Source organism: Electrona antarctica, assembly GCF_951216825.1.
Source record: "Electrona antarctica genome assembly, chromosome: 9".
In the NCBI taxonomy this organism is placed as follows: domain Eukaryota; kingdom Metazoa; phylum Chordata; class Actinopteri; order Myctophiformes; family Myctophidae; genus Electrona; species Electrona antarctica.
This window is the reverse complement of record NC_136790.1, coordinates 51,435,094-51,459,717: the sequence shown is the minus strand read 5'-3', so window position 1 is coordinate 51,459,717 and position 24,624 is coordinate 51,435,094. Positions and strand designations below refer to the sequence as shown.

The 24,624-nt window shown below is 47.4% G+C and overlaps 1 protein-coding gene across 1 annotated transcript in view; it reads left to right on the top strand.

Annotated features, from left to right (window-relative positions):
* The window catches only part of LOC306929355 (protein Wnt-7a-like), a gene marked incomplete at both ends in the record, with an annotated part of 45,382 nt that extends 21,017 nt beyond the window's left edge, over positions 1 to 24,365 (top strand). Inside the window, 3 exons of the mRNA XM_079509856.1 lie at positions 6,586 to 6,857; positions 22,707 to 22,895; positions 24,075 to 24,365. Of these exons, the coding sequence (XP_079365982.1) occupies positions 6,586 to 6,857; positions 22,707 to 22,895; positions 24,075 to 24,365 (752 nt within the window). The remainder of the gene's footprint in view (positions 1 to 6,585; positions 6,858 to 22,706; positions 22,896 to 24,074) is intronic.
* Positions 24,366 to 24,624: the final 259 nt, after the last annotated feature.

The following is a 24,624-nucleotide window of genomic DNA, read 5'->3' as shown; positions in this document are numbered from 1 at the left end:
TTGCCTTTTTTTTTTACTATTTTGCAAATCATTTTTGAATAGTTAAAATGGCCAGTCTACAAGCTCACAATGTGTCAATGTACATTGGCTAGTTGAACTATTCAAAATTTATTTTCAAAATAGTAAAAAAAGGCCAAGAAGTTTTGGGATAAGGGGTTTAGCGGTGACGAAAATGCAGAGCCCTAACTCTTTTCCCCCTCATATCCCTGGACTGCATTTTAAAGGTGCTTTTAAGGGTGTTTTAGAGTGATTTTCTTTCGATAATGAAAGTAGAACAGCTCCGTGTCCCGATAGTGATCATTGCTGTGTGGACTCCAGGTGTTTGTTCAGTAACGGGAGTCCTTCTGTCTCTCCAGGGTCTTTAGTAAACAAACAGAAAATATATTTTGAGGTCGGGACACCAATTCTATCCAATCAGGAGGGAGGGCTCATACAGGATACATTGGAAGTGATGGTACCAAATTCTATCATATATACAGTGTAAGTGACACATGCACGCATGCACGCGCGCACGCACGCACGCACGCACGCACACACGCACGCACGCACGCACCAATATGGTTCCGGGTGCAACTCAAACTCCTTGGCACTCCTGAAGCAACTTTGTGCTTTTGGTTCAAGTTCACTGTGGAGACATACAGCAAAGTCTAACCAATAATAAATACGTTAATACAATTTCAGTAAATAGCATATATAAAAAACAACAACAAGAACATGGGTATACCGCAAATGGAACCTGCTAAAACTCAACTCACCGATGGTTATAATTAGGTCCAGCTGCTAGTTTTTATATATATATATTTTTTATATTGTTTCCTCCTTTGCAGACTTATCTCCATTTCTCCTTTTTTAACGAACCTGACCTGAAGCAGCTGATTTATAGAGTGTATCAGTGTGCTCGGTGCAGGGAGGGTATCGGCGCTGTCTGGCGGAAACCCTGTATGTCCCAAAAAAAAACCCTGTTCCTTGTTCCACTATCACGTCTAAAACGGTTTAAAACAGTCAAAACAACCGATCTATACAAGGTCGCAAACGTGTGAGCTTTGAATTTAAATTGAAAATTGAGCTTTTGTGCAACACTAATGAAGTAGAGCATTACTCAATGAAGAAGAAAAGAATAATATGCAGTTTAAAATAGAGAAATATGGAAATAGACTCTATGCACTTTAGGTGTTTCATATATCATATCAATGATGCTAATTAAGGCTACTTCGTGTAGCGCAGTGGTTCTCAATTTTTTCAATTTCAAGGACCTCCATTACTCTGATCACACAGATGCAGCGATGCAGAGACGCGTTGTTTGAGTTGATTTGGAGCAGCTACATGCATCGTTGTGTCTTTGCAACGCCATGTCGCTGCATGGCTTCCATCGACAATGAATGGTAGACTGCATCGTTGCATCTGCCCGTGTGAACGCACCATAAGAGTGTACACACGGAACTACTATTTTCACTATAGTTTGGGTCGCGGGCAAACATCTGATTTCTCTTTTGAGTCTTGAGCTAAACAGTTTGGGAACCACTGCTTTATATCACTGTTTGTTGGGTCCGGGGACCCCCAGGGGCCATTGAAGGGAGTTCCATCTAACTGTTTGTTGGGTCCGGGGACCCCCAGGGGCCATTGAAGGGAGTTCCATCTAACATGTAATGTTGTTAGTTTTAGTTTGTGTGTATATATATATACTCTCAGAGTTACACACAGTGGCGACATTCAGAGAGGCAGGTGAAAAAACGGCACCTTGTGCAGCGCGTGGAACCGGCCGGTTGCCTTGATAGTGTGAGATTTATAGATTTTGGGGCATAAATAATCACCCGTAAGGGGTCATTTAAGGAACCCCCTCAAGAAAACTTGAGGGGGTTCCTTAAATGACCCCACTGTGAGACCCACTGTCGTCTCACCGCCTGACTGTTTGACCAGAATGGTCAAAATGAATGACCAGAATGGTCAAACAGCCCTCCATGATTACTATCATTGGTAACACCTGTGAAAGGAATAAAGAAAAGAGGGCCCAATGTCATTCCAACATGGCCGCCGTGCATATAGTCAGAGCCTATATACAAGGTTTCTTGTAGATCAGCTGTATCAGTGTGGCTGCTTCGCAGGGAGGATGGGTGCGTTCCAGCGAGGTTCACCTCTCCCCCGGCAGGGTGCATGCTGGGTGGATCCACGCTGTGACGGAAGCTGGGACAAGAGCCAGACTGATGTCTAAACATAGACGAAGCGCTGCCCCCACCCCACCCCACCCCACACCACAGCACACCGCCTCCCCCCACCCCACCCCACCCCGCTTCCCTCCCCCCCACTCCACGCACACATGCACCGGCTCACTGAAATACTGTATACCACAGCTTCAGGATGTTAGAGAGGTCTGCAATAGAATGACCCTAGTTGACGTTTTTATGTTTTATTATGTTTTAATTAGCACCGTTTACGATACAGTGCAGACATACAGCATGGACGCCGGTGTAATTAAACAAAAGTAGGAAGAGGCAATACAAGAAGCCCAAAGGACCTAAAGGCCTATAAGTCTAAATAGAAAACAGATTTAACACACGTATTTATTATTTTTACTGAGTTTATTTAGTTTTATACATGAAACCCTCAACCTATACGGTCACTAATTCGTAAAACATATATAAAAAATAAATAAATAAAAGTAACACATATTCATTGCATAAATGTTATGTAACGTTATGACCTTAAAACTTAACCACAGGAATCCTAAAGCGTCTGTTTTCCGGAGCAAACCCTTTGCCGAAAAGTGAGATTTGGTGTTTAGAGAAGAAAAAAATCACACCCGTGTGAAGTGATTGGTGCAACTCCGTGTCGGGGTGGGGGGGGGGGGGGGGAGAGTTCCAGACCCACAGGAACGCACCCAGGGTGCCGGCTTGATTCCGGTGAGCCGCCCCGCGTCCGAAACGGTTGAGAAATGACAGAGTTACCGTGTGGGGGTCCCTCTACTACACTGTACTGTACTGTACTGTACTGTACTGTACTGTACTGTACTGTACTGTACTGTACTGTACTGTACTGTACTGTACTGTACTGTACTGGCACACTCGAAATCACCATATATACAGTTAATATGTGCGTGTGTGTTTGTGTGTGTGTTAGGTTGCGCACAGTGAAAAACAACCATGCTGTTTTCATGCTCAGACGCACCCACCCAGCCACCCACACACATAGCTCTGTAAGGGAGTGGTTGCACCACACAACAAAGTGTGGGCCTTTGTCTAGTGCCCTGTGGGACTCCAGCCAACAAATTATAGTGTTTATAAGAAACCTTAAGTGAATGAAATAAAATAAATTGTTTGCCCTCTCAATGTAGAGCCTATCTGCTGTTCTCACGATATGAATGAATGTGCTTTACTGTATATGATGACTTTCCATTTACTTTATATAAATTGAATAGAGGGGCTTAAAGCAGCCTTGTTTGTCCAGGGGTGCCCTAAAGGTAGATCGTGATCTACCAGTAGATCACATATAGGCTGTGCTGGTAGACCACATGATATGCCCCTAAAATATATATAATCATAAATATATAATGCAATACTTTGTTTTCAAGAGGGTTGCACACAAACGTCAGTATAGCATTACAAAGTTGCATACAAGAAATCCTACCAATTCTATTTCCCATTCCAAATGAGTCTTATGTAACTTATTTAAACTATTTATCAAAGGGATTGTAATTAGTTTGGTCAATATAATAGATCTTGTTGAACTGGTCATTTTGAAAGTGTCTCCCAAGACAACAAAGTGTGGGCACCCCCCTGGTGTAGGCCTACCCTCACCTACCTGTCAACATTAACCCAGTTAGACCTGAGTTAAAAAACATTCACTTTGAAAGAATATATATTCAAAGATTTGCGCCACATTTTTACGATTTTTCAAAAATAGCAGACCTACAAGCTCGTAGCGCGCCACTCGGTGGCGCGCTATGAGCTTGTAGATCTGCTATTTTTCAATAGCTAAATTATAACATAATGTTTAAAACACCAAAAGGGGTTCCCGCCCAAAATGGGTTAATCCATTTAGACCTGAGAAAGGATTCTACAACGTCAAGGACCCCCAAAAATATATGTAATTGGCCCGCCGACCCCCATCTGAAAATATGTTGTCCTCCTCCAGGAGCAAAGATTTGTGTTAAAAACGTTCACTCTGAAAGAATATATATATTCAAAGGTTTGTGCCACATTTTCACGATTTAAAAAAAAATAGCAGACCTACAAGCTCGTAGCGCGGCACTCGGTGCCGCGCTATGAGCTTGTAGATCTGCTATTTTTCAATAGCTAAAGTAGAACATATAACACCAAAAGGGGTTCCCGCCCAAAATGTGTTAATCCCTTGCAGAGGAAGCGTGATGAATCAGTCACACTTGGCTCATCTGGACTATTTTTATGTCTGGCTTGGAAGCAGCTATGCCAGGTATGTAAGGAGGCTTATTATTGGCAGAGAGGACTTCTTTATATCACTGCTTCCCAAAGTGGGGTCCGGGGGACCCCCCAGGGGTCCTTGAGAGAGTTCAAGGGGGTCCCCGACCCCATGCAGCTAAATGATAGTTAGGAAACCAAATGGGACCATTATGGGTCTGTACAAATGGAACCAAATACACTCTCAGAGTTAAATTAACATTGATTTTACAATATACATTGGGGGTCCCAGAGATAGGAATGCCATTAAATGGGGGGGTCCGTAGCCCAATTCAGGTCAAACCTGGAGTTCCTTCATTGGAATGAAAATGGTTGAGAATCACTGCTAGGGCCGTAAAAGAATCTTCTCTTATGGGGGGTCCCTGGAATATCATTTATAATGGGGGTCTGCATAGGCTAATTACTGTCAATTTGGGGGTCCTTGACATGAAAAAGTTTGAGAACCACTGCTTTATATCACTGCTTCTCAAACAGTGGGACCCATTCTTATGGGTCGTGAAGTGACACAATGTGAGCTTGCCGATCTGCTATTTTCACTAGTTTGGGTCCATGGGGCAAACATATGATTTCTCTTTTGGGTCTCGAGCTAAAACAGTTTGGGAACCACTGCTTTATAGCACTGCTTCTCAAAGATGGGTCCGGGGACCCCCCGGCCCAGGGGGCCCTTGAAGGGAGTTCCAGGGGGTCCCCAACAAAATTAGTTAATACATTATCATATAGAGTGCAGGGGAAACTGTCTTTCGTTGTCCTTTGCGTCAGCTTAACTGCAGGTGTGGTAGTCTCAAAAACATAAGAGAAAACTGGCAGAAAAAGACTTACTGCATAAATAAAATCAAGGAAGACTCCTTATGTTGTGTTTACACGGGAAGATGCAAAGATACAGTCAGATACCATTCATTGTCAATGGAAGCCAGCGACGTGAAGCTACGAAGCAAATTCGACATTTGTAGATGCTGCTAAAGATACAAAGCTACAAATTGAATCTGAGCTACTTCCAGATCCAAAGCTATACAAAGCTACATGTACATGCTGGATATTTTTTCTCGCAATCTCCCCACTCAATCTCGCCGCCGGTCGCAACACCTCCGACACTACGGACGCGCGCTTGATGAAGTCAACGACCGTGGTAGCAACAGATATGCTATGCCTCATGTGAACGCACCATTTGACTGAGACTTTAAGAAAATAGAATTTCTTTTATTTTTAGATCCTCATAATAATTAGCAAGCAAACGTTTCGGTCCTGGGACCTTCGTCAGTGCTATGAGGGTGGATCACAGACACAAACAAGTTGCTCTTATACAAGGGATACACTTCATGTGGAATAAAAAGACAAACTGAGCTCAAAATATTTAATAATAACGTTAAACTCAAGGTTGAAATCGGGCCAGAGGTGCAAACATTAATGTGTTAAGCACATTTTAAAACTTTTAAGTGTAATCTGGGAATGTTATTGCCTTTGTACTTATTTAGATTAGATGTATTTGCATGTATTTCTTTGTAAATGATTGTTTTTAGTATAGGTATAGATCATATTTGTATAGAAAGGCCTAACCAGGGACTGGGGGTTGCAAATAAATTAGCCTTGTCTACAAACCCTATATGTACAACGCAACGGTTTCATGTTTTGACAACTTGATACATTGTTCTTTGTATTTTCCCTGTTAATCCATTTTGGGCGGGAACCCCTTTTGGTGTTTTAAACATTATGTTGTAATCTAGCTATTGAAAAATAGCAGATCTACAAGCTCATAGCGCGCCACCGAGTGGCGCGCTACAAGCTTGTAGGTCTGCTATTTTTGAAAAATCATGAAAATATTTATTTCAGAAAACTGGAGGATTTAGAAGATTTTTTTAATTTTGAGGTCAGGCCTAAATGGGTTAAAATAAACGTATAAATAAATAGAGCTCCAAATCAGCTCTTTTTCCACCAGCGGTGCATGGGCGCCACTTGACATCAAAATGTTAAACCACTGCTGTATAATGTCAGCAAAGGTGTTTGAAAATGTCTTCCCTTCCTCCTCCCTCTCCCTCTCTCCATCTCTCTCTCTCTCTCTCTCTCTCCATCTCTCTCTCTCTCTCTCTCTCTCTCTCTCTCTCTCTCTCTCTCTCTCTCTCTCTCTCTCTCTCTCTCTCGCCCTCGCTCTGTGCCGCAGGCAGCAAGGAGGCGGCGTTCACGTACGCCATCATCGCGGCGGGCGTGGCCCACGCCATCACGGCGGCGTGCACGCAGGGCAGCCTGAGCGGCTGCGGCTGCGACAAGGACAAGCAGGGCTTCTACAACCAGGAGGAGGGCTGGAAGTGGGGCGGCTGCTCCGCCGACGTCCGCTACGGCCTGGGCTTCTCCAAGGTGTTCGTGGACGCCCGCGAGATCAAGCAGAACGCGCGCACGCTCATGAACCTGCACAACAACGAGGTCGGACGCAAGGTGCGTATATCGTGGTGGCTGTCCCTGTCATGGTCGTGGCGTTTTAAGGTCAGGTGCCTTTATAGAATCCGAATCGCTTTAGTTGTCACGTCACAGGTTTACAGGCGGAAACCTGTGGGTGACATTTGTTTCCATTGCAAGCTCCATCGTTTTGTTGTAAGCAGAACTTTGAGGTATTTGTAATTTACTTCAGTATATCCAATTTCCAATATTTTTGAGTGGTGCAACCACTCCCTTACGGAATGTGTGTGGGTGCGTCTGAGCACGAAAACAGCATGATTGTTTTTCACCACCTGTGCGCAACCTAACACACACACAAACACACACACGCACATATTAACTGTATATATGGTGATTTCGGGTGTGCCAGTACAGTACAGTGACAGTACAGTGCAGTAGAGGGACCCCCAAACGGTAACTCTGTCATTTCTCAACCGTTTCGGACGCGGGGCGGCTCGCCGGAATCGGGCCGGCACCCTGGGTGCGTTCCTGTGTGTCTGGAACTCCCCCCCCCCCCACACACGGAGTTGCACCACTCACTTCACACGGGTGTGATTTTTTCTTCTACTCCACTACTAGAAGAAACTATTCTAGGCAACTATTGTAGCCTACTTTTACTCCACTACAATTATTTGAAAACTTGAGTTACTACTACCATAGTTACTTTGATTATTATTATTACAAATTAACCACTTCAACCCTACGTTTTGGCCATTTGGATTTGCTATTTTCAAATTATTTCTATTCATTTGAGAACTTGAAATGGGAAATTCTGCATAATGACTACTTTTACTTTTGGAACTTTAAGTACATTTTGATGCCAAATTAATACGTTTGTGCTTTTTGAGCCACTCCTATAGACCGCTATGTGTGTCCCTGTCTGTCTGTCTGAGTGGCGCCATGAGCCACTCCTATAGACCGCTATGTGTGTCCCTGTCTGTCTGTCTGAGTATTGCCATGAGCCACTCCTATAGACCGCTATGTGTGTTGCCATGAGCCACTCCTATAGACCGCTATGTGTGTCCCTGTCTGTCTGTCTGAGTGGCGCCATGAGCCACTCCTATAGACCGCTATGTGTGTCCCTGTCTGAGTGTTGCCATGAGCCACTCCTATAGACCGCTATGTGTGTCCCTGTCTGAGTGTTGCCATGAGCCACTCCTATAGACCGCTATGTGTGTCCCTGTCTGTCTGTCTGAGTGAGTGGTGCCATGAGCCACTCCTATAGACACGCACGCACGCACGCACGCACGCACGCACGCACGCACGCACGCACGCACGCACGCACGCACGCACGCACGCACGCACGCACGCACGCACGCACGCACGCACGCACGCACGCACGCACACACACACACACACACACACACACACACACACACACACACACACACACACACACAGGCCAGGGAGGAGGGCTTGTACAGTACAGTACAGCACCATCAGACGGGTCTGATTTTTATATATTGCATGCAGTATTGATATTTTTTACTGAAGGAGGAAATGTGAGTATACTTCACCACTGACTTTTAAGTACAGGACAGTATATTTCCAGCGTTATGAAGTACAAACCCCCAGTCCTGGTTGCAGCAGCAGCATCCCAGCCAGTGTAACTGTAACTGTACCCTGGCTGAGGAGCGGCTGCTCTGGTTCACAAGGCTACTGTAACAGGAGCTGTTGTGAAAATGTGTCTTTTTGTGCAGAGCGTACAATGGGGCCTGTTCTGTTCCACGCAACCATATTGGCTCCGTTTGTTTTCCTTATCTCACCCCGTGTCCTGCCGCCGGGGCCCTGCTGTCTAGAGCACTGCTTTTCAACCGGCGGTCCGGGGACCGCCAGTGGTCCTTGAGGGGGTTCCAGGTGGTCCGGGGACCGCCAGTGGTCCTTGAGGGGGGTTCCAGGTGGTCCGGGGACCGCCAGTGGTCCTTGAGGGGGGTTCCAGGTGGTCCGGGGACCGCCAGTGGTCCTTGAGGGGGGTTCCAGGTGGTCCGGGGACCGCCAGTGGTCCTTGAGGGGGGTTCCAGGTGGTCCGGGGACCGCCAGTGGTCCTTGAGGGGGGTTCCAGGTGGTCCGGGGACCGCCAGTGGTCCTTGAGGGGGGTTCCAGGTGGTCCGGGGACCGCCAGTGGTCCTTGAGGGGGGTTCCAGGTGGTCCGGGGACCGCCAGTGGTCCTTGAGGGGGGTTCCAGGTGGTCCGGGGACCGCCAGTGGTCCTTGAGGGGGTTTCCAGGTGGTCCGGGGACCGCCAGTGGTCCTTGAGGGGGGTTCCAGGTGGTCCGGGGACCGCCAGTGGTCCTTGAGGGGGGTTCCAGGTGGTCCGGGGACCGCCAGTGGTCCTTGAGGGGGGTTCCAGGTGGTCCGGGGACCGCCAGTGGTCCTTGAGGGGGGTTCCAGGTGGTCCGGGGACCGCCAGTGGTCCTTGAGGGGGGTTCCAGGTGGTCCGGGGACCGCCAGTGGTCCTTGAGGGGGGTTCCAGGTGGTCCGGGGACCGCCAGTGGTCCTTGAGGGGGTTCCAGGTGGTCCGGGGACCGCCAGTGGTCCTTGAGGGGGTTCCAGGTGGTCCGGACGGGTCCGTTTGGTTTCTTTTTTAGCCCATTTTGACCTGAGATCAGATTCTAAAAATGTCTTCTACATCCTGACAGTTTTCTGAAAAAGCTATGTTTCTATGTCAGTGGTTCTTTGATTTTTCAAAAATAGCAGACCTACAAGCTCGTAGCGCGCCACTCGGTGGCGCGCTATGAGCTTGTAGGTCTGCTATTTTTCAATAGCTAAAGCATAACATAATGCTAACACCAAAAGGGGTTCCCGCCCAAAATGGGTTAAGCTCTCATCACCTCACGTCGGAGGCGTTGTGAGCTTGTAGTTCGGCTATTTTTCACAATATGTCAAACCGGGTCCCCCATTGCTAATATGATTATTTTGGGTGGGGGGTCCCCAGTTCAAATATGATTATTTTGGGTGGGGGGTCCCCAGTTCAAATATGATTATTTTGGGTGGGGGGTCCCCAGTTCAAATATGATTATTTTGGGTGGGGGGTCCCCAGTTCAAATATGATTATTTTGGGTGGGGGGTCCCCAGTTCAAATATGATTATTTTGGGGGGTCGTGGCCTGAATAGTTTGGGAAGCACTGCTTCTCAAAGTGGGGCCTGGGGACCCCCAGGGGTCCTTGAAGGGGGTTCCAGGGGGGGCCCAGCAAAATGAGGAGCACTTTAGGCACTTTAACCCATTTTGGGCGGGAACCCCTTTTGGTGTTAGCATTATATTATGCTTTAGCTATTGAAAAATAGCAGATCTACAAGCTCATAGCGCGCCACCGAGTGGCGCACTACGAGCTTATAGGTCTGCTATTTTTGAAAAATCGAAGAACGACTGACATAGAAACATGGCTTTTTCAGAAAACTGTCAGGATGTATAGAAGACATTTTTAGAATCTGATCTCAGGTCAAAATGGGTTTAATTTAGTTTATACTTGAGATATTAAAAAATTGCCAATATATAGAAGCTCACATCTTGAACAATAAGATGACAATATATTGGCCCACTGGTGGGCCCTGAGCCACAGGTTGGGAACCCCTGCGTAGGTGTCAGGTTAGTACATGGCTGATGTTGATGCTCCATCATGTCCTCTTAGAATCTGAAGCGTTCACTTTTTTTCCTTCTAATTCCATGAGTGCCACAAACACACGCACGCACGCACGCACGCACGCACGCACGCACGCACGCACGCACGCACGCACGCACGCACGCACAGGTTCAGAGTTTCCTGGCTTGCGTAGGCACTACTGTACATCATTTTCAAGTGATGCATACTTGAGATAAATATTATATTGAGACATCTCTGTTTTTGTTGAGGATCCGTCATGGATGGGCCTCGCTTGTCTGCTCTGCGGAGAAGAGGGGGTTGTTGCTTGCATGCAGTTGCAATCCATGAATGTTTTAAAATAAACGAGAGCTCATTTCAACCAGTCTGTATCGTATAGTATGTGTTGCTACTTGATACAGTATTATTTGTGTTAGTTGTATTATATCTTTCAAAGAAAAGTTGCGTCCGTTGCGTAGTCTTTTTCAAGTATATGCTTGGAAAATAGACGGAAATGGTCCAAAATATAATGTTGTGAAAACAATTTTGGAACATGCGTAGGTGAGTTGTGGGCCCCGTGTTGTTTTCCATAGTTACATTTTAATATTTAGTTTCTGGGGGGGTCCCTGGAACTACATATTTTGAGATGGGGGTCCGTGGCCCAATAGAGATAATTCTGGGGGTCCTTGTCTCCTTGACATGAAAAAGGTTGAACACCACTGACATAGAAACATGGATTTTTCACAAAAATGTTAGGATTTAGAAGCCTTTTTTTATCGACCTTAGTCTGAAATGGGTATACAATGTAATGGGTCGGCTATACTTACTTCCTTACGCCTTAGTGGGCTGTAGGCCGTCGATAAGGGACCTCCAGAACACCTTAGTGGGCTGTAGGCCGTCGATAAGAGACCTCCAGAACACCTTAGTGGGGTGTAGGCCGTCGATAAGAGACCTCCAGAACACCTTAGTGGGCTGTAGGCCGTCGATAAGAGACCTCCAGAACACCTTAGTGGGGTGTAGGCCGTCGATAAGGGACCTCCAGAACACCTTAGTGGGCTGTAGGCCGTCGATAAGAGACCTCCAGAACACCTTAGTGGGCTGTAGGCCGTCGATAAGGGACCTCCAGAACACCTTAGTGGGCTGTAGGCCGTCGATAAGAGACCTCCAGAACACCTTAGTGGGCTGTAGGCCGTCGATAAGGGACCTCCAGAACACCTTAGTGGGCTGTAGGCCGTCGATAAGAGACCTCCAGAACACCTTAGTGGGCTGTAGGCCGTCGATAAGGGACCTCCAGAACGCCTTAGTGGGCTGTAGGCCGTCGATAAGGGACCTCCAGAACACCTTAGTGGGGTGTAGGCCGTCGATAAGGGACCTCCAGAACACCTTAGTGGGGTGTAGGCCGTCGATAAGGGACCTCCAGAACACCTTAGTGGGCTGTAGGCCGTCGATAAGGGACCTCCAGAACACCTTAGTGGGGTGTAGGCCGTCGATAAGGGACCTCCAGAACGCCTTAGTGGGCTGTAGGCCGTAGATAAGGGACCTCCAGAACACCTTAGTGGGGTGTAGGCCGTCGATAAGGGACCTCCAGAACACCTTAGTGGGGTGTAGGCCGTCGATAAGGGACCTCCAGAACACCTTAGTGGGGTGTAGGCCGTCGATAAGGGACCTCCAGAACGTCTTAGTGGGGTGTAGGCCGTCGATAAGGGACCTCCAGAACGTCTTAGTGGGGTGTAGGCCGTCGATAAGGGACCTCCAGAACGTCTTAGTGGGGTGTAGGCCGTCGATAAGGGACCTCCAGAACGTCTTAGTGGGGTGTAGGCCGTCGATAAGGGACCTCCAGAACGTCTTAGTGGGGTGTAGGCCGTCGATAAGGGACCTCCAGAACACCTTAGTGGGCTGTAGGCCGTCGATAAGGGACCTCCAGAACACCTTAGTGGGGTGTAGGCCGTCGATAAGGGACCTCCAGAACACCTTAGTGGGGTGTAGGCCATCGATAAGGGACCTCCAGAACACCTTAGTGGGGTGTAGGCCGTCGATAAGGGACCTCCAGAACGCCTTAGTGGGGTGTAGGCCGTCGATAAGGGACCTCCAGAACACCTTAGTGGGGTGTAGGCCGTCGATAAGGGACCTCCAGAACGCCTTAGTGGGGTGTAGGCCGTCGATAAGGGACCTCCAGAACGCCTTAGTGGGGTGTAGGCCGTCGATAAGGGACCTCCAGAACGCCTTAGTGGGGTGTAGGCCGTCGATAAGGGACCTCCAGAACGCCTTAGTGGGGTGTAGGCCGTCGATAAGGGACCTCCAGAACACCTTAGTGGGCTGTAGGCCGTCGATAAGGGACCTCCAGAACGCCTTAGTGGGGTGTAGGCCGTCGATAAGGGACCTCCAGAACACCTTAGTGGGGTGTAGGCCGTCCATAAGGGACCTCCAGAACACCTTAGTGGGCTGTAGGCCGTCGATAAGGGACCTCCAGAACGCCTTAGTGGGCTGTAGGCCGTCGATAAGGGACCTCCAGAACGCCTTAGTGGGCTGTAGGCCGTCGATAAGGGACCTCCAGAACGCCTTAGTGGGCTGTAGGCCGTCGATAAGGGACCTCCAGAACACCTTAGTGGGCTGTAGGCCGTCGATAAGGGACCTCCAGAACGCCTTAGTGGGGTGTAGGCCGTCGATAAGGGACCTCCAGAACGCCTTAGTGGGGTGTAGGCCGTCGATAAGGGACCTCCAGAACGTCTTAGTGGGGTGTAGGCCGTCCATAAGGGACCTCCAGAACACCTTAGTGGGGTGTAGGCCATCGATAAGGGACCTCCAGAACGCCTTAGTGGGGTGTAGGCCGTCGATAAGGGACCTCCAGAACACCTTAGTGGGGTGTAGGCCGTCGATAAGGGACCTCCAGAACGCCTTAGTGGGGTGTAGGCCATCGATAAGGGACCTCCAGAACACCTTAGTGGGGTGTAGGCCATCGATAAGGGACCTCCAGAACGCCTTAGTGGGGTGTAGGCCGTCGATAAGGGACCTCCAGAGGTGTTGCATGGTCACTGGCGTTCTGTTTGTTTTTAAATCTGCGACCAGGTGTATCCCAGTCTCTTGGTGTCTGCCTGGAGATCCCATGTATTTTATTTGGGGGTGCGGCCTCTGTTTCTCCAAGTCAGAGCCTGTTTGGGGGGGTGTTTGACGCTGGTTTGTGCAGCAGTGTGTTCCAGATCCATCTCCATCTTCTTTCGTCAAATTTTGTTCTGCTACCGGGAGTTGTTTTGTCTCCATCCACAGATAATTATTGCTGTTGTTCGTGTTTTAAGCAGCAACGTTAGTTCACAAGCCTCGGCATAGCATGGAACTCAAATATGAATAACTCGCCTTCCCATAGTGAGCTCTCTGTGAGAGCGAGGAGGGAGCGATGGGTTCAGATCCAGGGTAAGTACATGAAAGTCTTGCCCCATGCAGGCTCTCACTGTTAGCCCATTTTGACCTGAGATCAGATTCTAAAAATGTCTTCTACATCCTGACAGTTTTCTGAAAAAGCTATGTTTCTATGTCAGTCGTTCTTCGATTTTTCAAAAATAGCAGGACCTACAAGCTCGTAGCGCGCCACTCGGTGGCGCGCTACGAGCTTGTAGATCTGCTATTTTTCAATAGCTAAAGCATAACATAATGCTAACACCAAAAGGGGTTCCCGCCCAGAATGGGTTAAGAGTATAGACGACTCCCCGGTGGCTTCTGTTCCCACTGCCAAGAGAGCCCTGCTGGCTCCTGTCCTCGACAGTCAGCTGTCCTTCAAGGAACACATTGCAGCGCTCCTGTAAGTTTACACTTCATAGCATCTGAAGCATTGTCGCACCATGGAGTTCTGCCCACTGTGCCCGTGCATGCCAAGGGGCCAGTGAGGCGCTCCAACGTTGAAGCACTGGGCCCTAGTGGTAAGAGGAGGGACTACAAAGCGGACCCGTGGATTTGACCACCAAAATGTGGTGGTCCAATCTTAGAGTATATATGAATAGAGACGACACCCGAGTTCTCCTCCCATCCACTTGCATTAAGTTGCTCAAAAGCGCATGAGGCGATTTCACTGTGCATTCTGGGTAGGAACAGAGTGCATTCTGGGATGGATTGGGCCCAAACACATGAATGCGCTGCCGCTGACTATCATTGCAGGCATTCAGCGTTCACGTGTCATCGTGAACGTGCACAATGATAGTCAACGGACCAGCGCGTTCATGTGTTTGGGCCCACGCTGCAATATCAAATTCGGCCACTATGTCCATTTCTCCTCAGGGTTTCATCCGGGTGCCGTCTCTATTCATATATACTCTAAGGGTCCAATGCGGAAGTAGACGTTCTGAGACGGTCCTTCCGGGTGCTTCAAAATGCCACTGACATGCAACTTCCACTGACATGAATAGCGGGGGGGGGGGGGGGGGGGGGGCGGAGCTTCGCGCCAGATCAGTCTCTATCCTTTTAATACTCTATGATGCATGCAGCTCCTTATCCGAGGCCTCGCCCGTCTCAGGGCCTCGACTGCTGTAACCAAGGAGCCAGTGAGGCGCTCCAACGTTGAAGCACTGGGCCCTAGTGGTAAGAGGAAGGACTGCAGGCGGACCCGTGCTTTAACACGTAGGACCATCACTCCCTACGTCACCCATACGTCACCCCGGACCTCAAATTTGAGGTCCGGAGGAGGTACCTCCGGCAGTCTTCCGGGTGCTTCAAAACGCGGCTGAGCAACTTCATCGAAATGAATAGATTAGGGGCGGGGCTAGTGCTCCAGTTCGGTCTCTATCCTTTATATACTCTATGGCTGTAACTCCCTCCAGTACTGGGGCTTGGCCGCCCGCCACGTGCACTTTATACAAGCCCCTCCGAACGATGCAGAATGCACACCTGGTCTTGAACCACGCCAAGAAGTGTCACGAGTCTCTCTCTCTCTCCCTTTTTTTGTTCCCTCGCTCCCTTCATTGGCTCCCGGGTCGCATGCCCACACACACACACCCGAGTACAAAACACCCGTGTTTGGCCTACATGCATCATGGCAACCTGAAGGCAGTGGCGTGCACAGATAGACACTAGGGGGTGCTAGAGCACCCTTTTGGCAATGTGCCCTTTTGAAGAAAAAAAAAAAAAAAAAAAACTTTTGATTTTATTTTTTATTTTTCAAAAATAGCAGACCTACAAGCTCATAGCGCGCCACTCGGTGGCGCGCTATGAGCTTGTAGATCTGCTATTTTTCAATAGCTAAAGCATAACATAATGCTAACACCAAAAGGGGTTCCCGCCCAAAATGGATTAAGGCAACCGGCCGGTTCCACGCGCTGCACAAGGTGCCCTTTTTTAACTTGAGCACCTGCCCCTCTAAATGTCTGTGCACGCCACATGGCACCCACATGCCTTCAGAGAGCCTGACCCTGCAGCGCTGCAACCTTTCCCGCTCACGCAGATCAGCTGATCGGCAGACAGGAATGCTTGCTACTACAAACCTTCCCCTTGAAACACTTCGTGACAACGTTCCACACGTCCCAGACTCTTCTCCCTCCTCCTGGCTATACCACACTGCAGAACGGCTCCTGGATATTAGATATAGCTATTAAAATAGCAGATCTACAAGTGAGCTTACTATAGTTTGAGTCCCGGGCACTGGTTTAGATAACATGTAATGTTGTTTAGACAGATGTTTAGATAGGTTGTTTACCTGGTATCCTGTAGTCTGTTTGAGGCACTATCTCTGCACTCTAGCCTACTACTCTATGTCAGTAGCCTACTACTCTATGTCAGTAGCCTACTACTCTATGTCAGTAGCCTACTACTCTATGTCAGAGGTTCCCAACCACTGGTACGTGTACCTGTGTTGGTACGCGGGACATGTCCCACTGGTACGTGTACCTGTGTTGGTACGCGGGACATGTCCCACTGGTACGTGTACCTGTGTTGGTACGCGGGACATGTCCCACTGGTATGTGTACCTGTGTTGGTACGCGGGACATGTCCCACTGGTATGTGTACCTGTGTTGGTACGTGGGACATGTCCCACTGGTATGTGTACCTGTGTTGGTACGCGGGACATGTCCCACTGGTATGTGTACCTGTGTTGGTATGTGGGACATGCCCCACTGGTATGTGTACCTGTGTTGGTACGCGGGACATGTCCCACTGGTATGTGTACCTGTGTTGGTATGTGGGACATGTCCCACTGGTACGTGTACCTGTGTTGGTACGCGAGAAGGGAATCCCATGTTTTCCCAACCGTGAATCTATTACTTCCGCATTTGACCACCAAATGTTGGTGGTCAAATGTGGAGGTGCAACCGAGAGCTCAATGTTAAAGCCCCCAGCTGCACTGGGATTCCTCGTCATGAATCCACGGGTCCGCCTGCAGTTCACGCTCCAACCACTAGGGCCGAGTGCTTCAACACTGGAGAGCCCCACCCACCCACCCGCCCACCCGCTAGCCCTGAGGGGAGAATAGACTTATAGAAAAATGTACGATAATAAACAATACTTACAAAAAATAATTGTGAAAGAAACTTGTAGGCAAGAAATGACCATATAAAAGAAGCTCAAGAAGAGAGAGGGAAATTAATCAATTGCAGTTAAAGAATTCATATATAAAAGAAAAGGGTCCCAGGTTCTAGAGAAGTTATTCAATGAGCCTCTAGTTGAGAATAAAAAAAATTCTAGGTGAATAATTAAAGGTATATTCAGTGATTTGACTTAATTCAAATATCACTTATTTTTTCTTTTTTTCTGGATAATCCTCCCTACTATAGAGTGTGCTGACCATATAAGGAGTTCCTCCCTGTCCCCAGTGAGCCCCTGGGGTCAAAAAACCCTAGTTTCAGTTTTGGTGGCGGGTGGCAAAGCCTTCATCCAATCAGGATGAGAGGGGCCTTCCTCCAATCATGATCGAGTGGGGGCGGGCCTTGGTGCACATGCTGTTGGCCTGTTGCACTTCCCCCCACTGTAGAGCGTGCATGTGCACATTTTGTTACCGGGGCTGACTGGGTGGTTTTCCAAATCACCTCGCTACGAGGGAGGCGAAGGCAACTGAATCTGCCTGACACCTACTGAATCTGCCCACCACAGGAGACACACACCGAAAATAGCAACTATAGGGGACACGGAGGTACAGGAAAACCAAAGACTGCGGAGAGAGTATCAAAGAAGTGTTTCCAAAAATGAACACGTTTTGGGCAGGAGTAAAAAGTGTGTGTATGGTCTTCAGGTTAACCCATTTTGGGGCGGGAACCCCTTTTGGTGTTAGCATTATGTTATGCTTTAGCTATTGAAAAATAGCAGATCTACAAACTCGTAGCGCGCCACCGAGTGGCGCGCTACGAGCTTGTAGGTCTGCTATTTTTGAAAAATCGAAGAACGACTGACATAGAAACATAGCTTTTTCAGAAAACTGTCAGGATGTAGAAGACATTTTTAGAATCTGATCTCAGGTCAAAATGGGTTTAAGTCGTAAGTTACAGAATGCTGCTGTAATTTATTTCCCATTGAAGGTGGCGCGATCGGCAACCATCCCTGTCTGCGAGTGACACCGCCGTACCACGGAGTATAAACCCAGGCTGTTCTTATTGACATGGCTTCGTTCTTAAGGGCAATTTGGCTGACACTGCTTAGGCAACTGTTTGAGGATTATCTTAACTAGGCTCCCTGAAGCACACCTCACTGTAATTATTGTAGTGTGCCTTTCATGTAGGATTCAAAATGATGTCACAGTGTTTTGGAGCACCAACCCTGGCATTTAACCAATTTTGGGCGGGAACCCCTTTTGGTGTTAGCATTATGTTATGCTTTAGCTATTGAAAAATAGCAGATCTACAAGCTCATAGCGCGCCACCGAGTGGCGCGCTACGAGCTTGTAGGTCTGCTATTTTTGAAAAATCGAAGAACGACTGACATAGAAACATAGCTTTTTCAGAAAACTGTCAGGATGTAGAAGACATTTTTAGAATCTGATCTCAGGTCAAAATGGGTTAAATGTGGAATGTATGTACAAGGTGCCATATAGGGGGGGGGGGGGGGGGCTTAAGCCTAATTCAGAGTGATACGCGCCGAAAATAGCCGATCTACAAGCTCACAAGGCGACGCGGATGCGATGCCTCGTGAGCTTGCCGGTCGGCTGTTTTTCGGGCGCGTGACGCTGTCGTATAGGTAACGACAATGTATAACTCGGGCTTTACGGGGGGCTCTGTTGAGCAAACAGTGGGCAATTGACTTGAATGAGGTGCATAAATTAAGGATTTGTGGGGACCGGGGGAGGAGGAGGAGGGCATGGCCGCACTAAGCTGTATATCCCGTTTAGGCCTGACGTCGAAATAAAAAAAAATTATTCTGAAAGAATATTCAAATAATATTCAATTCAATTCAAGAATATTCAAAGATTTGTGCCACATTTTTACGATTTTTCAAAAATAGCAGACCTACAAGCTCGTAGCGCGCCACTCGGTGGCACGCTACGAGCTTGTAGGTCTGCTATTTTTCAATAGCTAAATTATAACAATGTTTAAAACACCAAAAGGGGTTCGCGCCCAGAATGGGATATTTCTGACAATTACCTGGAGCGAAGACTCCACAATGTCTGAGAGCAACGTGAGAGGGGAATGTTACTTAGACCTCTTCTTTTGACCACATAGGGTTACAATGTAAATCTGATCTAATCTAAATGCCTACATGTTAAAAGAAATTGTAGTAACTGCCTGACTTTATAAGCCATTCAGACTGTCTGGGACCAACCTCCCCACACGCACGCAAGCACACGCACGCACGCACGCACGCACGCACGCACGCACGCACGCACGCACGCACGCACGCACGCACGCACGCACGCACGCACGCACGCACGCACGCACGCACGCACGCACGCACGCACGCACGCACGCACGCACGCACGCACGCACACACACACACACACACACACACACACACACACACACACACACATCACTTCTTTCTAGACGGACTGTATGTCAGTATACAGTGCGAGACATAAGACTGAGGATGACGGCAGTGTGTCTCACCTAAAGTTTATGATTGCAGACGGTGTGCGTGTGCGTGCGTGTGCGTGTGTGTGTGTGTGTGTGTGTGTGTGTGTGTGTGTGTGTGTGTGTGTGTGTGTGTGTGTGTGTGTGTGTGTGTGTGTGTGTGTGCGTGCGTGCGTGTGCACGTGCGTGTGTGTGTCTGTGTCTCTCTCTGTCTGTCTGTATAGTAGGTGTGGATGGATGGATTGGTTCTACTGTCAGACTGATGGCAGGTTCTTGGTCTTCCTCTGATCCTAGATGACTATTTCTATACATTTGATGTATTACCTTGTGTTGTCTTTGCTTACTGTAAGTCGCTCTGAATTGAGAGCATTCCGGTAAATGCCTAAATTGTAAATTGTTGTTAATTGTATGTGTACAGTACGTATGTAATGTGTACAAAATTATGTATATGTAAGCTCACAATGCCCTGCGTTGCGCCGCATTCTGAGTTTAGATATCCTATTTTCGCCGGATGTTTGTCGTCACATTCTCACGATTTTCCAAAAATAGCAGACCTACAAGCTCGTAGTGCACCACTCGGTGGCGTGCTATGAGTTTAAAGATCTGCTATTTTTCAATAGCTAAAGTACAACATAATGCTTTAAAACACCAAAAGGGGTTCCCGTCCTGAATGGGACTCTTTCAAGTGGTAAAACATTTCAGTTGTAGAGTTTGCCTCTCTGATATCTTTAGGAAGTTTGTTTTCCTTGAGTTTTGGGTGCATCGTTTTGAGAATGCAGGATCTGCTATTGTGTTTTGTTCTCTCCCTCCTTGTGTGTGTGTGTGTGTGTGTGTGTGTGTGTGTGTGTGTGTGTGTGTGTGTGTGTGTGTGTGTGTGTGTGTGTGTGTGTGTGTGTGTGTGTGTGTGTGTGTGTGTGTGTGTGTGTGTGTGTGTGTGTGTGTGTGTCTCATATCGAATGTGACATCTCTCGCTCCAGGCTAGGGTCCCGCCTGCACTTGGGGATTCTTGCTTTTTTTCCCTCGCCGCTCATTTCTCAATAGATGGAAGCTTTCTATATCAAACATGATCATGCCACAGATTAACCCATTTAGGCCTGACGTCGAAATTTATAATACACTTATGTCTTCAAAATCCTGACAGTTTTCTGAAAAACCTTAGTGTTTCTGTATCAGTGGTGCTCAATATTTCATGTCAAGGACCCCAAAAATTATATGTAAATGAAAATATGTTGTTCTAGGGACCCCCCCAGAAGCAAAGATTTGAGTTAAAATGTAAAATGTAATAATATATATTCAAAGATTTGAGGCACGTTTTCACGACTTTTAGCAGACCTACAAGCTCATAGCGCGCCACTCGGTGGTGCGCTATGAGCTTGTAGATCTGCTATGTGTCAATAGCTAAAGTACAACATAATGCTTAGTTAAAACACCAAAAGGGGTTCCCGTCCAGAATGGATTAATGCCATGCATTCCCAGGAATATGGGTTACAGCAGCGCTCCACTATAACATGTGGGCCGGGGCCCCACTGGTGGGCCGCGAGGATAGAGCAAGTGGGCCCCCCAAATCATTTGGTCCAACACAAAAGATTTAAACGATTATATGGCATGGCGTTTATTTTTCTTCTTTATAAAAACATTGAAAATTGACTTTTCTTTGTGATATACCGACAAATAGGCTAACTTAACACTATACATTGAAGCCAAGCCGGGACATAATCGACGTGATTGATCATTGAAAATGCACGTCCATTTGGCCTGCTGTGGTTAATTACAATTTACAATTTACAATTTAGGCATTTAGCAGACGCTCTTAATCCAGAGCGACTTACATTAAGCAATAACAAAAGCATGGCATACATCACATAATATAAAAAGTAGTTATCATGAATCATGCGTAAACTAAGAACGTAACAGTGGAGTATCTATGTAAACTATACATACTATACTAGTATATAATATATTATACATGTGTACTATAAAGTGCTATGACTACATAAAGTGCAGTTCTAGAGCTGTCTACGTAACAAGCTATAAGTCTGTTTAAAATACTATCTAAGTCTACATAGTGTGCTATCTAAGGGGCTAGGCTAGGGCAAGTGCTACGGGCCATGGTGGAGTCTGAAGAGGTGGGTTTTCAGACTACGGCGGAAGATTGGGAGTGAGGCTGCAGTTCTGACTGTGATGGGAAGTGCATTCCATAGTTTTGGAGCCAGAAGGGAGAAGAGTTAAGCGGTCAGATGGGTGGGCCGCGAAGGATTTGGAGACTTTCAAGTTTTGCGGTTATTTCTTTGGACTAGATCAGGGCCCGTCGAGGCGGTGATCAGGTGTGGTGTGATCAATAAATTGGCTAATTAAAGGGCGCGGTCGCGCATCATTGTGATGTCAGAACAACATTGTGATGTCAGAACAGGCCAGCTCCATTGGGCTGGCCCATATAATGGCCCATATAATGTCTCCCGTGTCTCCACACACACAGGTCCTGGAGAAGAACATGTATATAATGTCTCCCGTGTCTCCACACACAGGTCCTGGAGAAGAACATGTATATAATGTCTCCCGTGTCTCCACACACAGGTCCTGGAGAAGAACATGTATAATACGGGGAAGCAGCTTTTTGCTTCTACGGGCTGACGGCGTGGAACAAACTCCCACTGTACCTTCGACAGGCAGCCTCTGTAGACATTTTTAAAGCTCAGCTCAAGACCCACTTCTACACCCTTGCTTTTAATTGATTTATTTGTCTTTAAAAAAAAATGTTATTCATGTCCTCACTGTATTGTTTATGCCCTGCCTTTCTTTTCTTTTTTTGTGTGAAGCACTTTGAGCTGCATTTCATGTCATGAAAGGTGCTATACAAATAAAGTTTTATTATTATTATTATTATTATAATGTCTCCCGTGTCTCCACACACAGGTCCTGGAGAAGAACATTTATATAATGTCTCCCGTGTCTCCACACACAGGTCCTGGAGAAGAACATGTATATAATGTCTCCCGTGTCTCCACACACAGGTCCTGGAGAAGAACATGTATATAATGTCTCCCGTGTCTCCACACACAGGTCCTGGAGAAGAACATGTATTTATAATGTCTCCCGTGTCTCTCCAGGTCCTGGAGAAGAACATGTATATAATGTCTCCCGTGTCTCTCCAGGTCCTGGAGAAGAACATGTATATAATGTCTCCCATGTCTCTCCAGGTCCTGGAGAAGAACATGTATATAATGTCTCCCGTGTCTCCACACACACAGGTCCTGGAGAAGAACATGTATATAATGTCTCCCGTGTCTCCACACACAGGTCCTGGAGAAGAACATGCGTCTGGAGTGTAAGTGCCACGGCGTGTCGGGCTCCTGCACCACCAAGACCTGCTGGACCACGCTGCCCAAATTCAGGCAGCTGGGCTTCATGCTGAAGGAGCGCTACAACCAGGCCATGCACGTTGAGCCGGTCAGGGCCAGCCGCAACAAGAGACCCAAGTTCCTCAAGGTCAGTACGCTGGAAGACCCTGAAGCCCTTCTTAACCCATTTATGGCCTGACGTCGAAATTTAAAAAAAAATCATCACAGTTTTCTGAAATACCTATGTTTCTATATGAGTGGTGCTCAATATTTCATGTCAAGGACCCCCAGAATTATCTGTATTTGGCCGCGGACAACCATCTGAAAATATGTTGTTCCAGGGAGGGACCCCACGGAAGCAGCGATTTGAGTAAAAATGTTCGCTCTGAAAGAATATATATTCAAAGATTTGCGCCACATTTTCACGATTCCTCAAAAATAGCAGACCTACAAGCTCGTAGCGCGGCACTTGGTGCCGCGCTACGAGCTTGTAGATGTAGAGCTTTTAGATGTAGCCAAAACACTCTAAAGGCGATCGACAACAACAGAAAGGTATGATTAATTCTACCGCGACTAGCGACGGGACCGCGGTGGGCCGTCTAACACATAATCTTTTCTTAGAATTGGACGGAATGATTCAGATCAAGAGTTATTAACGTGTTAAGATCTCGGTCTCGTCGGCCAAAACAGGGAGGGAACATTTCCGATGACGTCCCACTGTTGAGCAACATCGAATGTTGCGCAACAGGCGCTCCAGCATGTGGAGTTTTTGTTGATATCAACAATCTCTGTCTTGAGCGCTGCTGGGCGTTACTAATTGATAGGGCGGAGAACTCTGTCCTGGCTGTGCGCTCTAGTCATTTTTACTAGTTGACTAGTTGCCTAGTTTACTAGTCGACTAGTCGACTAGTTGTTTAACTACCTATTATGTAAAAAATAAAATAAATTAAAAAAATTAACTTTTTTTTTTTTGGAAATAAATATTTGTACATTGAAAAACTGTGTACATGGTGACTATAACTATAATCTACCTGATCTTGAGGCCTACAAAATCGGGAAAACAATAAAAAATAAACTTTTTTTTTTTTTTTTTCTTATCAACTAGTCAACTAGTACCAACAAGGTCGACTAGTGGATTTACTAGTCGACTAGTTAGTTGCTTAATGCCCTACTGTGCGCTCAGGGTGTTAACCTACTAGTTTATTTTTTCTGTTCTGTAAAGCGACTTTGAGTACCTTGAAAAGCGCTATACAATAAACTGTATATGTATTCTGTATTCATACCTTTTCTATATATTCCGACCGGCTCCACCGCACGTACCACACAGGTCAAGGACCCGCAGTCGTACCGGAAGCCCAAGGACACGGACCTGGTGTACCTGGAGAAGTCTCCAAACTACTGCGAGGCCAACCCGCTGACGGGCAGCATGGGCACCATGGGCCGCCTGTGCAACAAGACGGCGCTGCAGCCCAACAGCTGCAACCTGATGTGCTGCGACCGCGGCTACAACACGCACCAGTACTCGCGCGTCTGGCAGTGCAACTGCAAGTTCCTGTGGTGCTGCTACGTCAAGTGCAACACCTGCAGCGAGAGGACCGAGGTTTACACCTGCAAGTGAAAAAAAAATGGATTTCAATTTTTTTTTTTGCTTTTTGGGGTTTTTTAAAATCGGATGCTTTATTTATACACACGCGCGCGCACGTGCGCGCACACACGGACGACCGCCCTGCCGGACGGACGGTGCTATTGGGCGGATCGGTGTGTGTGCGTGTCGTGCGCATCTTTGAGTAAACAACAGGGTTATGTCGGTGTGACGGATAATGGAGAGGGGGGGGGGGGGGGGACAAATCTTTGCCCAAGCATGGAGGTCTATGAGC